At 36.7% G+C, this 20,099-nt stretch overlaps 1 protein-coding gene across 2 annotated transcripts in view; it reads right to left on the reverse strand.

The window, feature by feature from the left end:
• Positions 1-202: 202 nt before the first annotated feature.
• The window catches only part of LOC122797962 (glycoprotein-N-acetylgalactosamine 3-beta-galactosyltransferase 1-like), a 547,666-nt gene continuing 527,769 nt past the window's right edge, over positions 203-20,099 (reverse strand). For both annotated transcript variants that reach the window (XM_044066491.1, XM_044066492.1), the window contains exon 4: positions 203-897. In XM_044066491.1, the coding sequence (XP_043922426.1) occupies positions 754-897 (144 nt within the window). In that variant the 3' untranslated portion in view covers positions 203-753. The remainder of the gene's footprint in view (positions 898-20,099) is intronic.

Genomic DNA, 20,099 nt, shown 5'->3' on the forward strand with positions numbered 1-20,099 from the left:
CTGGAGATGTACTTTCTCAGACCTCGTGTCTTAGTAATGACATCTTGTCAACTGAGTGAGTTTTCTGTGATTAATCACTTCAGCTGACATGATTAATTGCTGCCTAAACATCTGCATCTTCAATAAAATTGTATTCTAAAGAGCAGCACTGAGCATGTAACACAACAGTACAAATGTATTTATATTTATTTTTTTGCAGGAGGTGAGCCCTTGTTTGGGGACAGGTACCACATCTCTACATATACTAACTCTGAGATTGTACAAACTCAGAGAAAAGGAAAAAAGCAGTTCCCCCCACTTTTCCAAGTTTTACAAAACCAAACCAAAAACACATCATCAAAGACAGAGGCAGTTCCAACATAGTGGAAGTGATCATTCTTCCACAACACTTTGACATGATGTAACATTATACAATTACCTGGAAAACAAGATATGAACTGTGTCATTACTAGCACAACATAACTAGATGATCCCCTGAATGAGAAGATTTTATGTTAGCTTTAAAGCAAAGTTTTAGATGGTAGCAAGGAATTCTTGGTAGTACGAAGAATTCCTTGTTCCTCATCCATAACAATTTAATAGATTTCAGGGGAAATACAAAACAAGATAAACATGGCTTTCATAGTATATGCAGATTTCCAAAAGAAGTGTGTTATGTATACAACTTTTTATTATTAATGTAATAAAAATACAGATTTTATATGTCAAAGGTATTTAATCGTATTTCCCTCTCCCTGTATTTTTTGGTTTTCTTCATTGATTTAGTGTTTCCTCTGGATTATACCTGTACATGTAACCATATGGACGGAGATGGTGAGTGAGGTACTGCAACACATACATTTGTTTAGCATCAATATAATGGAAAGACACTGGAAAATCAGAACAGCATCCAGGCCCCTGAAAATGAAAAAAAAAAACAGTAAAGATGATACTAGTGTTTCTAAGTTTTGGAACTATACTGGTTGCATTTTCTCAGCAGTTATAGCTATTCCTACAATTTCACCCAAATAGAATACATTGTTCTCAGACTGTGAAGCAATTGCTGAAGTGAGATTTATTTAACATTTGTCTACCAGGATAGTCTGACTGGGACAGAGCCCATTTTCAGCAGAGGCCTGGGGAGAAATGCTCCAGACGCATGTCTTTGGAATGTGGGAGGACACCCACACAAATGCAGGGAGGACATGCAGACTCCACACAGAAGGCACCCCAGCCAAGAATAGAACCAAATACCCTCTTGCTGTGAGGCTGTAAAACTAACTACTGCACCACTGCATCACCCTCGCATTAATACTAAGGTTGTTATTAACACATCTTGCAAAATCTCAGCTTCAGCATGTGTAGACAGCAGAAAATCATACTTGTCCATGTTTAAATACAGCTCATGAGACAGAAAGATCAGGCAATCATTTATATATAAGCAACATTTTGAATAAATACATAAGTAATTTAGATTGCAAAACACCAACAGTTATGGACAAACAACTGATTGTTGTTGAATAATTACATTGCAGTTGTTAAAAAAACAGAACAAAACTGTCAGGGTGGTAAATTCTAAAAAGAAGCAACAAGTTAGGTGCATTCAGTTGATTATAATATAGAGAATTTTTGATTGGGTTTCCTATCGTAACCCGCTTATTATGTGTTCAAGACATGGATGCCAAGAAATTCACCTTGAGAGCAAAGCATGCCAAAATAAGTAATACAAAGTCTACAAAAAGGCAACAAACAAATTACAAATGCAGAAAAAAAAAAAAAGACTGCTAATGTGACTTGAGATATTGCCAGCCATACCGGGAGAAGTAAGACATTGCATGTGTGGCATATGCCAGCATGGCTTGCTGAAGTTTTGTAAATAATCTTACATCATTTGACTGTCACATTGATTTGTAAAGATGCTTGTATTAAAAATGTATTTGTAAAAGTTGATTATGTTAAAAATGATTTAACAGAATCTTAACAGAGTTCTGAATGTGTATTGTGTCAGAGTCAGGTGACTAGATGTGACGTCATTCTATAACCAGCTGAAGGACGGAACTCTGGCAGCAGCAGTTTGTTGTTTGTTTTTGTTTTTCTTTGGAATCTGATATAAAAGACCTATGTCAGTTATCACAGTTCAGTTGTTCAGTTGTCGAGTCAGTTCAGTTAGTGTATAGTATCTCATCTTGCCTTGTGGAAGTGAGCATCTCAGCAATACATCTTGTGATACTAAATTAGTTAATTAGGGACAGTTTATCTTCAGTTGGGAGCACTTTACATGCTCGAATTACTGAAAGCTTGAATTGCATATGGTCGAGACCATATGCTCGAGCTTTCAGTAACTCAAATGTGTAAAGTGTTAAAAAAATAACACTTTACTTACCTTAAAACATTACTTACTCATAGAGGCAAGGACCCCTGTATGCTCTGTGCGTAAGTAATGTTTTCATTTTATTTGCGATGTTGACAGGAAACGGGAAATCTCCTGTTTTGCGCTTCCGCATACAGCATGAAATGGGAGATTTCCCTTTTCCCCACTGTAGCACAATCTCGGAGTTGGTATATTTAAGTAGGGGGGTATGGGGGGGGGTGCAGGCCTGCAAAAGCAATGTTTGACTGTTTTTGTTTTTTTTTACGTTTCATTTTAGAAGTTCGATTTTTTGAAAATCAAAATTATGGTCTCGATCATATGAAGTTCGGATTTTTGGGAATTCAAGCTTCTAAAGTGAATCCCTTCATTTTAGTTAGGAATAATACAGTGAGATTAGTATTATTTTATGTCATTTTTATATTCCCTTTGACTGAAACACTATTGTTTATTGTAACTAAATAATATGTATTCTCCTGTTTTCCCTTTTATTATCCATTATTAAATATTTTTATACCTTTTCATTGTGGCTGTTTTTTTAGAGAATACTTTTAACATCTTGAAAGTACTTGTGCTTATTTTAGTGACACTGTGGCCACTCCGATAAGCATTACTGTTTCTGTCACACTCTACCATTTAGATCAGTATTAATTTGACACAGTACAATTGGTTACAGTTTGTAAGAGCTTTAGACTACTGGTGGCAGCAATCTACCTTATACTCTGGAGAAAGGGGACACAGCTGGTGAATCTGTGCCAGCCTTTCGCACGTGTGTGTGTGTGTGTGTGTGTGTGTGTGTGTGTGTGTGTGTGTGTGAAAAATTAGATATTCCAATGTGGGTGTCAGATAGCTGGAAGCGGGGCACTGTGTTCCAAGGTGAGTCTTGTTTGGGATCTGGAGAAACAGAGTCCATTCCCAGGTCAGGAGCAGGTTTCCTGTGTGTTCTTGTGGAAAATTATGCTTGATGCAGAGAGCTGCATTTGAAGTACTGTGTAAATCCATCCCTGTTTTTAGTGACCATTTCTCACTGGTGTCAGTGGTGAGAATTGAGGTTCCTTGATTACTGGCCTGGGGTAAATTGAGGCTATCACAACCCTAAAAACCCAAAGCCAAAGATAAATACACAAGTTGAAAAGCTCTCAAAGGAAAACAACAAATAGGAGAAAAAAAATAAGTACACACAGCAATGCAAGTATTAGCAATGTTACAGAACACACTGTAAAATGTGATCTACTGAGTATATACATATATGCAGCCAAGTAAAGGTTATGCCAGGATAATGCAGATAAAGACAGGCTGTTCAAATGTGAGGGACTGTATGAGTACATAAACAACAGCAGGCGAAACGTGCTATGGGGACTGTTCCACAAAATGACAGTAACTTATGCAATGGAATCAAATGTAACACATTAAAACAACTGTAACAAATAAACATAATATGTTCTAGTATAACCGTAATATGGGGTGGTATAGCTAGCCACAAGAGCCATTTTACAAGCATAAGCTGCATATTGTGGATACCTAGTGGTCATATCACATAGTACATAGCAGCACGTGTGAAAACATGGACACAACCTGGCAGACATATGCAAGCAGGCATGCATACACTATTATAGGACATGCTTACCTCAGTAATGGAGCACACATTTCACAAAATGATATTACAAAATGTCACACTGATAAATCATGCACAAAATGTTTACTTCATAAGAGGCACCACATTCCAGGAAGTCATAGCAACCAAAAAAAAAGTCCCAATATAAATCCACAGGTTGAAGTACCAGTTATGTCATCCGGTACATAAATAAGGTACATCCCTCCAACTGATGAATGCACCCCAATGTGCTCCTCAAACAGACCCATAATACAATTTAAATATACATAAGTAATACCTAGTAAACAATCACCATAAACCAAGGTACAGTGTTTACAGCAACAGTCAACTGGAGTGCCAAAGTCCTCACTGTAGAGTCTGACAGGCAATATAACATTCCTCACATAAAATACATTACAATTTCAGACATGTCCATTGTCCATACATAATGTACAACAATATGCACCCATAGTATGCTGTGACAAAGGGAAAAAATAGCCCTCATGATTTCAGTTGCATTGTCTAGCTACCTGTACAGGACTGCCAGCAGCCAATAGCCCCTGTCCCCTCCACCATACTAGTGCTGACTCTTATCTTACACCCCCCTTAGCTATTACTATAACTCACTACACTTTTTTTCCTCACTCCCTATCTCTATTACCCCTTTCTCACCTGCATAGTTTTTGATAAGTTACTGACCTGACCACTACGTGGCATCCTTCTACCAACCTATCTACTCCCTTTTCTACCTTTGCTACACTCTCCAATACCTTACTTTTCTCCTGTTCCCGTATCTATTTTCTCTAACCCTTTTTCTTTTCACTTCCTCTGGACCCTGCCAAAACATCCTTCTACTCTACTGTATCACTCCAAACTGTGTAATCACTGTGACTAAATTCTAAACAGAACATCTCACTGGACTTTTACCCTTACCTCTTACATACCTACCTGCTGTTTCCCCCACCTTATAGATTGTTTTTTTCACTGTGCTATAACACTCTCTTGTGTCTTCCCGCTCCGTTCGCCCTCCGGGCTCCCTCCGCTCCCCTCCCTGCCCCCAAATTCCACCCGCCCCTAGCATCTCTACATTTATACCCTCATAGACATTCCCCTTCCTCCTAACATCCAATCACACCTCCTCCCACTATTATACCCTGTAATTGTTACCACTCCCCACTATAATAAACCCCTCCCTCCCCCACCCACCTACTTTAGAATACTCCTCCCCCACCAACCATATTCTTAAAACAACTCTTCCCCAATCCTTACTTTAACAACCTATTACAGTCTCTCTAATCATGTCTAGCCAATACCAAGATTTATTACTACTAACTCTCTTAACTACTCTCACATCTACCTATCTCTTAACCTCCTATGAACAACCCCTGCCTTCTTTTCTTACCATCCCACACAAACATACTCTGACAGCTCCCCTAGCTCTGTCCATAAGTTATCTCAATGCCATCTACAATACCTCCTACCTTCAAGCCAAATACCACCGACTCTCACACATTAAATACCCAAATCATATCACCAGAAAATATTTTGACTACTACTGCAAAACCCCTCAATATTATAATACTTTATCAACCCACTTACTATTAGATGGTGACATCCACCCCATTCCCGGCCCAAACTCACCCCCAACATCCACTAAATCTAATCAATTCCAAATAAAACTAACACCATCCACTAACCCCCCCAAATCTCTCTCAATTGCCCATCTAAATATACGTAGCATCTGTAATAAAGTACCACTAATTCATGCTCTTCTAGATGTTTAACAGTTTGACATCCTCTGCCTAACAGAAACATGGCTTAAACCTTCTATAAAAGATAATGAAGTCACCCCCCCCAGGCTATAACATCCTCAGACAGGACCGCTTAAAGAAAAAAGGTGGCGGTGTTGCAATTCTCTATAGAAGCGAAATGCTCATTAGTAAAGCAACATGTAACCTACCATTAGAAAATAATGCTGAAATAATTATTTCTAAACTACAGCTAAACCCTCAAAAAACAATTAATATTGTCTGCACATATCTTCCCCCAGGGAAAAAACCCACTATATTAGAAGACCTATTAAATTGGCTTTCTCTAAATCTCCTTCAGGAAACAATTATCTTAGGAGACTTTAACATTGACTGGAATTTATGCAAACAAACCAATCCTTCCATCTTCTTAAACCTACATGGCTTCTCTCAAACCATTAACTCCCCTACAAGGATAAACAAACTTAATAATAAGGAAAGCTTACTTGACTGGATACTTACAAATAGACCACATCAAATGTATACAACAGGAACTCTCCCCGATGACCTTAGTGACCACTCACTAACATACATTATCAGGCATAAGACTAATCTTACCATCCCTAACTTAGTCAGAACATCTCGTTGCAAAAAAATTGTTCGACCCCAATCTCTTTCAAAATGAACTTATGAAAATTAACTGGTCACCTCTTAAGTCTCTCCCTATAGATGATGCTGTTAGTTACTTCAGTAATACTTTTCTAGCTATACTTGAACATCATGCCCCTATGCGTACAATAAGAATCAAATCTAAATCAGCCCAATGGCTCTCAAACAATACTAGGAAACTAATCCTTAGCAGAAATAAAACCTGGGCAAAATGGCGAACCTCTAAAAACACAACTGATCAGCTAGCTTTTAGGCAAAAAAGAAACATCACTAAAAAAGCTATCCTGCAAGACAAAAGAACTTCTACACTCAGCTACAACAATCATCCCTTCATCAACCAAAAAATTTTGGACTGCTATTAATATGCTAATGTCCCTGGCAAAATGGCCACACCAAATCCACTAGGCTCTACCCTGACTGCCCATTACAAACTGCCAATGCCTTTAACACTTTCTTCACCTCAACTATACTTAAACTAGCAAACCAACAATGCCCTGATACCTCCAAACTCCCTACCCCCCGCCCCCCCCCCCCCCCCCTCCCCCTCCAACCCATACCCACCCCTTATATCTCATCCTTTCTTCAGAAACTAAAACCTTCCACCCCCTCAGCTGACAACCTCCCACCTGAATACCTCCAACTAGGTGCAAAAGCCATTGCCTACCCCATTTCCATACTTATTAATAGGACCATTGAAGAAGGTGTAGTTCCATCTATCTGGAAAATCTCACATATTATCCCTCTCTTTAAAGGTGGTGACTCTCTGGAATACTCCAACTTCCGCCCTATAGCATTACTATCCCCTCTTGCAAAATAATGGAGAAATGTATCCACAAGCAGCTACTAAATCACTTATTACAGCATAACCTCCTAGCTAACTGTCAACATGGCTTTTGGCCATTCCATAGTACTTCCACAGCCTTACTATCCTTCATTGACTCTATCAACATCAACCACAATAAAAATATTCTCTCCTCAGCATTCTTTGTTGACCTGTCCAAAGCATTTGACATGGTCAATCATCAACTGCTCCTCTATCATTTAAAATCTCTCTCTCTTGACAGTCCTGCCATAAACTGGTTCACATCCTACCTTGATAACCGAAAACAGGCCGTGCTCTGGCATAACCATCTCTCTGACCTCCTTCCCACCTCTATAGGGGTTCCACAGGGGTCTATTCTAGGCCCTCTTCTGTTCTCCATTTTTATTAACAACCTCCATCTAGCCACCCCTCTATCAACTTGCATTCAATATGCAGATGACACCACCATTATCTGCTCTGCCTCAACACAATCTGAACTTCATTCTATTACACAAAAGACCTTCACAACTATTGAGCATTGGTTCTCTAACCATTGTCTCCTCCTCAACCCTAAGAAAACCAAACTCCTGCTTTTTACACCCACTCATTTGTCTCCCTCCCTTTACTTCACACTTACATCCAATAATGGCACCCTTATCAGTCCAGAACCTACCACCAAACTCTTAGGTATTACAATTGACAATCAACTGAAATTTGATAACCACATAAACGCTACAATCAAATCTACTAACAGAAAACTAGTTTCTCTCTGCAGAATCAAAACTTTCCTAACTCCTGAAGCAAGAACTACTATAGCTAGAACCCACTTAATATCTACCCTATTATATGCTTCCCCCATTTATACTAATCTCTCCAAATATAATCTCAACAAACTATCCACAGCCTATAACAATATTGCCAGATTTGCCCAAAACTCTCCATATAGGACTCACCACTGCCTAAACCTAAAAAAACTAGGCTGGCTAGAACTACCTCAACTAATAACATTTAACCAACTTACTATTGCCCACAACGCCCTTTACCACCCGATAACACTCCTATGCTCTCCACCCTAATTAAGCCCTACAACAATCTGAGCAGCCTCGCTCATCCAACAAAATATTGATTCATACTACATCATCTAAAAACTTAGCAGGTGACACCTTATTTTCCAACTCAGTGGGTAAAATATGGAACCAACTACCAAATGACCTTACTTCCCTTACATCTCTCCCACTATTCAAAACTAACCTAAAACTATTCCTTTCAAACCACTGGCTATGCTCTTGCCATACCCCTGACTAATCCTTTTCTTCTTCTTTCTATTCCTTTCCTTTATTCCCATACTATCTTTTCCCTCTAAACCCAGTTCTTCTTACTCCCTCACTCTAGCAAATTAACCTCCTTTTCTAGCTTGACTGCTCTTTTTCACTCACAAAAAGAACTTATTCTTTAACCTTCCTTATATTGCAACTGTGTATGTAACATTAACTTAATCTCTGTCCATGCTAGAAATGTAGCTTTATGCCATACTTAACTTCAGTAGTTTCAATTTGTATGTTTCCTCTATCATACCTTGGTCATTTTTATGTTTCATTGTACTTTAGCTTAATTCTAAATATTTTAAAAATATACTAGTTTTTTTTTTTCTTTAATATGTTTATTTAGTACTGTAGCGGAGCTTTTCTCCTCGGGCCTCCACTGAAAATGGACATGTATCCAGCTGGACTAGCCTGGTTAACAAATGTAAAATAAATAAATAAATAAATTGTATGACCCCTGATTTCTATAGGCTGGCATAGGACATCCTTTTGCTATACCCAGCATCCCCTCTTGGGTGATGGTGGCAAGCCATGGACAACTGCCTCACATAGTGTGTCAACGTAATCCTGTTCACTGACAAGGACATGCAGCATTTCATGTAAAAGCACTATGCCTGACCTACACAGTGCCCTGAGATGTTGATGCTGGCACTCCATATTATTTCACATGCATGGCAGTGACACAGCTGTGAGTTCATGTACAGAGCAGAAAGATGTTGGGAATACTGGTGGGGCATGCTGTGTCTGGAGGCACAGGTGTCATATCACTGTGTTTTGCCATGCATATAGTGGTCATTGAACCACTCGTACAATGAGATGGCCTTTCATGGGCTTTGCTCTTGTAATATGTCACACACAGGCCCTGTGTCTGCAGGTGGTAGGTATACCAGTGGAATAACTTGTTTAACCCCTATGTCGAAAGAAGGTACACCAACATACAGCAAATGTTAATCTAGCTGCTGCACATAGTACCCTAATTTGCCAGAGGGAATGCCCTGTGTATGGCATTATAGTATGCCCATTCAAAATACATCATTATATATCTTAGCTGTAGTTTACATCTGCACTCAGATGCAATATCCCCAATGACCTTGAACATGGAGTCATAGGCAGCCTGGTGTTTTGTGCTCATGAAAGAGTACATTGGGGTGCCAACCTAACATTCTCACTTGACCCTATATTGCCATGTATTGTATAAAGCTGCCTACACACTGTTGTCCTTATCAGAAATGTTCCAGCTATGAACCACATCACAGTGGCTAAAAGATTTTCAATATTGGCTGCAGTGGTTAGTGCACAAATGTGATGTTTCTCACCATCATAGGCAGCATGCTCAACTATGCCTGTGCAATCTCTGAGCTTGATATCTTCCATATTGACATCCGTGATGGCATAGAATCTTCTTTTCTCAGTGAGCTGACCCTTATAGAAGGTTCCCTGAATCATTTGTTGTAATGCCTTCTGGGGCATATGTTGGATGTTGACATCTGCATCTTTCGGAACACAGTCTGGGTGCAGGTATGTTTGATGACATTGTATCCTTCTCTCTCACAGTGTATAATTTGTGCTGCTGAAACTTCATTCAGGTGTGGTGCATGATGGTGAGCTGTGCATCTCAGGAGTTGTGTCAACATGACAGCTTTGTGTCATCCTAAGTACAGAGCCCCTGTACAACTACCCACTGGGCTGTCTTTCATGGTGGAACACATATCCATCAACTAGGGGCATTGGCTTATTACTGTGGCTCATTGTGGTATTATACGCTGCTCCAATCTGTACATGGATATTTGCTACATCGCTTCTTTCACATTCAAAATCTGTGACTTCCATATTCTTGTTGCTAAATTAGAAGTCACACGGGACATATTTCATGCCTATATGTATTCTGAGGGTGTTGCTCAAACTTGCAAAAGGTCTGTGAGCATAGCAGAAAGTCTACAGCTATGTTAACAATCTAGCTTTTGGCATTTTGAACTTCAGTATACTGCAGCATTTAGCTACCATATATTCAGTGACTGAGATCTACAGTGACTTACAGGAAAAGTTACTAGTTGATTTATTTTTCTTCCACCCATAGTGGAAATATATATATATATATATATATATATATATATATATATATATATATATATATATATATATATATATATATATATATATATATATATATATATATATAGATCTATGTCAAAATAATGAAATAGCGAAACAGAAACGATGAAAGTTTACATTCACAAATGTCCAGACTGTTGTAAGTTTTAGCTGAGAAAGGAATCAGTTGGTCAATGTGGTGAACTTTGCCTTTTTCTCCACTGTAGTGCAGTCTCGGAGTTGGTATATTTAGTTGGGGAGGGTTTTTATTTGCTTCGGGTTGGGTTTTTTTTTAAGTTTTGTTGGCCGATTGTTTATTTACCTGGGGAAAATTTATGACAATCTGGATGTTCATGAATATAAACTTTCATCGTTTCTGTCTCACCATTTTGTAACTTGACGTTATGGTAATTCATTATTTTGACATAGATCCATATATATATATATATATATATATATATATATATATATATACTCCAAACAGAAAAGCAGAACACAGAAACACTATAAAGCTGTAGAAATTATATTCTAATAAAGGAATGCAACCATAAATCAACAGCAAACTCATCTCTGTCACTAAAAAGATTACTGATACACAAACAATTTGGGTCTAAAAAAACAACAATGTGTTATTTATAGTTAGTGATATGTTTAAGTTGTTTTTTTAAAGCACTTTAGCAAATGTGTGTATATTATGTTCTGGTTTATAGCCTTTTTCCTTGATAAATGTTTTTCTTCTATTTTATTTTCATTTCATGTGATGGTAATTAAACTAGTAGAATTAAATAATTAAATAATTAATCAATTATATTAAGATATAAAATGATGCAGCTAGTAGTGAATGATTATTCCTTTGAAGGCTGTGAGCTAGAATAAATTCCTTCTGTGCATCTGTTCGTGTTGGTCCTGCTTTTTATGGTGGTTTTGTATTCTGAAATAGCCATAATAAGGAAATTAGAAAAATTTTCCAAAGTTCCAAACGTGAAAATCTGATGTAAAAGTATAATTCCATTATTAAAGGTTGAATACTCAAAAGACAAAACCTCAAATGGGAGAAAAAAAAAATCTTAAACTAGATCTGATGAAGCCCTGACAAGGCGAAAGCACCCATCTCTTGTTTTAACATAATAAACTGTGGTTTAAACAAGAGATATCAGCTTGAATCTTGTTTTCATATTTTTAATAAGAATGCATAGTGATCTTTGGCATGGTTGTTACATAAGAACGTTTGACAACTGTCTGATTAGGGTTAAGATTAGGGTCAGGGGTAGGGTTATGGTGAGGGTCAGCACATTTGTTTAAGGTAGGCAAGAGGCTGTGCCCCACCTGCACACTTTACTCATGTGTACTATCTCTAACCCTGTCCCTGACCCTATCCCTAACCATAAGCATTAAATTGCTAAAAATCCTGTCCCTAAGAATATCAGTATACAAGACAAAAGGACTCGGAATATACATAACACAAAATATGCATAATACTGAATCTATCACCTTACTTAACTCTTATTCTAACCCTAACACTTGCACATGCACAAAGTGCTATAACACAGTCTTGTGTATCTTTCCAACCACCACTTTTTCATTCAAAAAATAATTTTCCTGCACTGTACTACTTATCTGCACTATATAAAACTAAATTCAATCATATGTGATTCACACCAACGAAAATTCACTTGCTTTTACATTCTCTCTTTTTTCTACACCAAGAAAAAATTTTCAACCAAATGAATATTCAGTCTTTTGAATTAAACTGGTATCTGTCTGTCTCTCTATCTTTATGAAACTACTGAAGTTAACTTAAACTTCAGTAGATCAACATGAAAAACACCGACTGCATAACCTTAGAACATGCAAAACAAAACTTCTGGTTTTTGCAGGGGCAAGCCCCCCCGTACCCCCTAATGTGGGGAGCTGTACTCCTAAAACACATGTTAATTATACATACTAACTCTGAAATCACACAATCCCCAAGGAAGGAACATATTCCCCAACTTGATCACAAAATCATCAATGACAACACATCAACTACAGAAAAAACACTGATCCACAAAGTACTGAAAAATAAAAAAAGAAACAAAATGTTTTTGTAAGGGGCAAGCCTTGCTGCACACCCCACAACCCCTGCTATATTCCAACTCCAAGACTACAACAGTGAGGAAAGGGTGTATTCCCCGATTTCCCACTGCACCACATTGTCTAACATAAAAAGCTGACATTATTTGAACAGGTGTTTTTCGAACAGCAGCAAAGGCTCCCTCCCCCATTGAGGAAAACACTCCTTGATGAAGATACATGCTGTCATATATATTTACGTGTGTGTGTGTGTGTGTGTGTGTGTGTGTGTGTGTGTGTGTGTGTGTCTGTGTTTCTATGCATATGTTAAGGTTGTACAAACTCAGAGTAAAGGGAAAATGTGAGAATAAACTTTTATATTGATTACACCATCCTGATGACCTTCCATTTATTGCATTCTATGCACTGCTTAACCAGACTTTGCTTTTTAACTGCAGGAAGCCTCTTGCTGCAAATGTAACAATGTAACTAGTGGCTTGCAACAGTTATATTACCACACACAAACAGCTTCAGTGCTTCACAAATGCAATATTGACATTCATTTCTGAATGCCAGTACTGCACTGTCACATGATTACACTCCCTAACACCTTGGGATACAGGTGCAAGAAGTTACATTGCATAGGAGTCATTTTTATCTATAGGTGGTATAGATGATGAGAAAAAAATAATGCTTTATAAGATTAATTTTTTGTCTTATTGGATGGGATAAAGTTTTGAAGCAATGGTACAATATTTCATAGTAGTGGCATGAAACCTGAGCCATATACAAACAGAAAGCTCACTTATGTAACTGCTTTGGGTGGGCATTAGGAGTTTGGAGATTAGCCTGAGATTAGATTACAGATAAAGGAGGCAAAGATGAGGGGCACATCAGTATATAAACTGGCTAGTCTTCAATAGGGTATAAACATCATCTACATGTTTTCTGGAATGATTGTAATAAAATGGCAGATTATATTAGATGACGGTACACCTCAGCAGTTGCAAAAATGGGACTGAGTACCATACAGAGCAAGTGAAACATTAGAAATCGGAGGCAGGAGGACCCAATCATGAAAATCATTTTGGAGTAGCAAGAGTAAGTATTGTAGCATTTCTGCATCCAGTTACAGTTTTAACATTTATAAATTTGCATGCTAGAGTTTAGCTGAAAATCTTCAGCAAGGACAGACAGTCATGGCATTCATATTAGCAGACAACACTGGAAGAGGTACACATTGGAATATGCTTGTGAGGTTTAATAGCTTTAAGGCAGAAAAAATGGAGTGTGCTGTTTAAAGAAGTGTAGAGGACAGAGGGCAGTACAGATTAGCTAGGTGGTGAAAAAATACAATAAGCACATGATAAACTATATCTTATTCAGGGCCGTACATTAGAAATGTTACTGTGAAACTGTCTTTCTCTGGGCTGGGCATAAGGGGCCACCAGCTAATCCTCTCAGCTATTATCCCAACCTCCCCTTCACCTACTGGCCTTCTTGACTTGTATTTATTTCAGATTAGCTATCAGGAATATATGTTATTATTTGTATTAAATAAATAATATACAAATTTATTAGCTTATCTTTTGTCATAAAGCATGTTAAAACAGAAATAGACCACAGGACTTCTGGATTACCCCTAGATCCAGCATCAACAATGACTGTATAATTGTGACAAAATAATAAAGTAAGTCACTTTTATACACAGCCTGTCTGTCTAACTGCTAGTTGTAGCAACTTTATTGACTATGCATATATATTTGAGATGTTTGGTTCTGATTTAAGAAAACATTGCCACAGCAATGTATTCCAACTTGCTTCTCACAAACTAGTTCTACAAGGTCAGTTTAATGCGTCCTTTTCTTGATCAAATAACAGCAGGATACATAATGCACAGATAGTTCCGATACCCAACAGTTACAGCCACTTTATTGACTGTGTACAGCTCAGATATTTGATTGTAATAAAAATAAGAATAATTACTCTAGTCATTTGGTGGTGCTGCGGTAGCATTGTCGCCTTACAGTTAGACGTTGCCCGTTCGATTCTCAGTTAAAGCGTCTTTGGTGTGGCGACATGCGTGAATGGGCGTTCCTTCATTGAAGGTTATGCGTTAGGCCTGGAAAGCCAGCATGTAAAAATCTACTGCCAATCATTAGCGGACCGGAGTTCCGCTGTGGCGACCCCTAACCGGGAAAAGCCGAAAGACAAAAACAAACAAACAAACTCTAGTCATTTATTCTCTGTGTTTCATATAAATACACTGTAGCCAATCACAGTAAAATATTCCAGCTTGATTCACACAAATACACATTAGTCCTGCAAAGCCAGAATAATCACTGTTTAACAATGGCAAACAGCAGGCTAGGGTTTGCCATTCTCACCCATAGGCAACCCCTGTACTCAACAGTTACAGGGCTTTGTGTACACATCTAATTTCTGTTTGTAATGAATTAAAATGAAAAATGGGCAAAGCAATTTGCTGTACCTCTGTTAAAAGTATACAGCAGTCAAACACATTGGCTTGCCTCAAAGAAATCAAATTAGTTTTGCAATGTGCATTACATATAATCTCATAGCCGTCAGCCTTCTGTCTCCAAATGTGGAACATTACCTCTTATAAGGAGGGACAAATAGGTGAAATATGGAATGTCTTCTAACAGATTACTAACAAATTCAACTAGGAAGCTCTCAGAATGGTTATAATGTATTATACTTAAACCATTCTTTTGATGAATTAATATGATTCAATATTATTTACCATGGATATAAGTTATAAAACAATCTCAACACTGAATGCCTTTTTTTTCAGTATGGAACATTGACATTTTTCAGACTTTAAATGAGGAACATTCCTAATAATCAGAAACAGAGTATCTGGTGGCCTGCATGGCTTCTTTCTGGAGATGTCAAAAGCTCTGCAAATCAGGCCAGATAAATGGGCATCCATTTGAGGCTTTCTCCAAGCATTCTGAATAACATTGCAGCAGTGATCCTTATAATAAACATCTAAAAGATGGATCTTTTAGTTGTGATTTTTGACAAAAGATATTTTCAAAATAAAGCCAGTTTCATTACAAAGAGTAAATGACATCCTTATAATAGACTAATGCTTCTTTCACCCTCAAGTGAAAACCATTCTCATTGTCTTTTCAGTAATTTAAATGTCAGGTGTTTGTCCACCAAAAGTTATTTTAAAGTTTCACTATGGAGAAAAACAAAAAAAACATATATATATATATATATATATATATATATATATATATATATATATATATATGCACACACAGACACACACATCTATTTATATACTTTTTTCTTTTCATGAAGTTTTACTTGATCCAAAGCAGGAATGTGGCATTATATCAACACCACTTTCACTGAATGCAGTTTCAGTGTAAATATTTAGCCAAAAACAAATTTAGTGATGGGGAGAATTCCCTTTTCTCCACAGTTGTCAGACTTCAGAGTATGACTATTTAAGTTTGGGTGGGGGGGAGGGGCTTGCCCCTTTTGCAATTAGAAGTGTTCTCTCATGGCTCACCTTAGTCCTGTCATCTGAACAGCAGTTTCACAAAAAATAAAGTTTTATAATGCATATGTCAACTTGGAGCAAAGGCAGATCTAGCCATTCTTGAAAATGTCGGCAGTAAAATTTTCAATTTGAAATGCCTGTTGACTGTTCACATGGTTATCTTTACATGTAATAATACTGGTTAAAACTGTTTAAGCATGCAATCAACTATATTATTTCACGTAGAAGTTTATATACCAATGAAATGCTTTTGTGTGTTTATTAATACGAGCCTCATAGGCCTCTGATGTGTGCCTCTACTTCCTGTGTAAGTATTGTTTTACTCTGAACATCTTAGAAGAAGTTTATATTATGGAATATTTTGGAGGTTACAGACTGAATTCCTTATAGAGCACAACAGAATGACAATTGTCACTGTCCCTCCTTGCATGTACATGTGTTCTGCTCAGTTAATGTTAATGGTGCTTCACAATGGACAGTGCCAACGCCACTTAAACTCACTCTTAGCCAGCCTTATGAATGTAACTTGCAAAGGGAAAAATAGCCTAATAGAAGCAGCATGTGTTGCACCATGGTCTGTTTTGTTTTGAATGATTTTAATGTTAACCAAGTAACATTTTTACTTCAGCTCATCATGCTGGTTTAAATGAATCACACTTTGGGGTGAGCCTTAAACTCATTTTGTTGGTTCTTAGTGTATCCAGCTCCAGACCATGCACACTTTGCTTATTTATTTCTTGTAAGAATGGCACCATGCCCACTCTGCAGTTCTGCATTAATCCTCGTATCATGCAGATATGCATAACTCATGCACACTTATCAAAAGAGCTCCATGAACCATGCAGTGCTGATCTCATGTCTACATTGTGATGCTTTCGTGTCTAATGAAGACCAGTGCATGGACTACTACAACGCCATGACCCCCCCCCCAGCAGCTGTAGTAACTGTTAGATATTATGAATTTAAATTAATTATGTTCTAAATATGCTGTATGGATAGTAAATTGCAATGTTGGTATACACAGCATATTAGTAAATGTAAAACCTTATTAGGGCAGGTTGATAGTAAGGCATTATGCAAATGTATTACAATATTTAACTGGTATCTCAAAGAAAACCATGTGAAATATGACAAATGTTTATTGTGTGATTCAACAAAAACTGCATTTTGTGTATTATGTCATAAAAAAGTATTACATGATGTTGCTAAATCAATAGACTGTGAAGACAGATCTGTTCATGACATTTTGTTAGATTCAGCAGAACAGGTTCCTGAGACATATCAGGCAGACCATGAGGAGACTCTTAAACAACAGTAAATATAAATAATATAAATATATAAATGTGTTTGTTAAGCTAATATCTATTTTTTACATTTTTTTTATAATTGTATAGTAACACCACACCAAACAGTTAAAGTTCTGAATTTTAAAAAGAAATAAAATCACAGATGGTATTAGTCAAACAGTCTTTGTAAAATGAATGTCAGAACAGTTAAATAAATAAATAAAAATACTGAAATCAAAAGTTAAAAAATTGGGTTCAGGATAGCTGCTAAATTGAAATGCATGAATAGCAAACAGTCTGTGTAAATACATACTGTACAGAATATATTGTAATAAGTTTAAAAGTAATTTGTCAAGTTGTAATATCACTGGTTTTACCCCAGTAAAATAATTGCTTTCAAATATTTATTATCTAAGCCCAATTCAGTACTTTACCAAGATGTTAATGGGCAGTTCAAAGACATGACCACAATGTTATGGTTAAAATGACATTGAAACTGTATATTTTCAGTAGTGTATAAATGCTTGCAGTAGCACATGGTTCTTGTCTTATAGTTAATTCAACAAGTTGTAAAGAGTTAATGAAACAGTTCTAAGTCATAAATTAAATTCTGTAATTGCAAAGGAATAAATTAATCAAGTTAAACTAAAGCAGACACAGCTCATAACTGATAAAATAATTTCACAGAATGGTCTGCAAAAGAAAAAGTTGTTAAATACATTCAGCTTTGGTAGTAATACTTAATATCATTGTATTAACTATGTAAAATTGCATTTTGATCAAAAGAAGACTAAACGTTTGTTTCGTGTGTTTTCTATATAATGTGATAAAAAATACATATCAGTATAAAATGTTTTGAGTATGTTTAAAAAAAGAGGGAATTGTTAGATATTATGAATTTAAATTAATTATGTTCTAAATATGCTGAAAGAAAAAACTTGCTTAAATGCAGAAACAGAGTTTAGTAATATGTGATCAGCAACCATACTAAATGACTGTGGCTTAAAAAAATAAGGAACTTGCTTATGAGTGTATTATACACACATCAAGAAAACTTACTTCTTACAGACATGACAAGAGTGTAATCTGCTTTCACTGGACAACAGGACATGTTTTTCTAAGAAAGTTTAAAAATATGTTTTTCTAAGAAAGTTAATCCACAAGGCGTTTCCTTGAAGACAGTTTACTTATCAGCATTTACAGAATCCACAAGGCATTTTCTTGAAGACAGTTTACTTATCAGCATTTACAGAATCCACAAGGCATTTTCTTGAAGACAGTTTACTTATCAGCATTTACAGAATCCACAAGGCATTTTCTTGAAGACAGTTTACTTATCATCATTTGGACAAGAACAGATGTGTTAGCATTTGCGTCATCAAGGCAGTATCTTTCCAAAACCTAGAGGGTGTGAGTTTAACTAAAATATGTATAAAAAGTCTGTATTAAATCTAGTTGTTAGGGGTATGGTAGGGACACATTTGGTGTTCTGAGGTAAATGTTATATCTCTCACATCATCTGTACTATATGAGAAGTAAAGTTGGAACAGTACTTTTAAGCTGTAACATTTGTCCGGTTTGGTTTATTATAAACGTTATTGGTTACTGCTCTTAAAGTCAGATGGTGTATCAGTGTATATTCTGCAAGTTTCTGTATGCAACAGACTGTGAATGCAATTATAATTTGATTCCAGCCAGCAAGACTGAGTGTCTTAAGAAGACTTCAAATCCCACAGCAAGAGCAAGCAGTAAGAAGTAGTAAGCAGAGAGCTCAATATATTTTTCAGTAACAAACACACAGCAAAGACACAATTTAACAAACAACTGGGGACACACCAACAATGTATTTACAAACAACAGGACAATGTGTATTTTCCATAAAGTAATGCTACAGTTGCAATGGATCAAACAAAGTACTTCAAATCAAGCTAATGCCACAAAACATTGTATACATGCAATGCACCACATAAATAAAATTAGCACCATACAAAGCATACACACATACACCACACACACACACACACACACACACACACACACACACACACACACACACACACACACCACAGCTGCATACATTGAGATGGAAAATATATCACATGAGGGGAAGGAAAAGATACTGTTTGTGTTAAATATGTTACTTAAGCCCAACTGTCATAAGCCTTTCAACTCAATGCAGCACTTCATAGAATTTGTTAGCAAACAAGTAAATGGTTGCTTATCTACATCAACAGTTATGGCACCACCCATAACCCATGCAGGACTCAGACAATAATTTCTGTGATTGTTCCCTTCGTTTTCACATTGCCCAGTTTATCCCACTCAGAATAGTTAAATATGATATCTGTTATGTATAATCATCCACTCTCAAACTTGTCACAGTGTACCTGTTATTTATTTATTTATATTTTTTACCAGTGTAGTGCACTGATCAACATTAACCAATTTCAGGCTCAGCCTCGGGGACTTGGGGAAATACAAAACATTTTACAAACAAAAAAATACAGAAATGTAAGCAATAATAGAGTAGTTCAGGACTAATTACATACAAAATATATATATATATACATTCTAATGAACAAGCACAGTGCAATGTACAATCAAGCACATGTAATGTACAATATATACATTAGTTTCTAAAGTGGGTCAA

This window comes from Protopterus annectens, chromosome 3.part1, assembly GCF_019279795.1.
Source record: "Protopterus annectens isolate FY-2018-M chromosome 3.part1, PAN1.0, whole genome shotgun sequence".
NCBI classification, from domain to species: Eukaryota; Metazoa; Chordata; order Ceratodontiformes; family Protopteridae; genus Protopterus; species Protopterus annectens.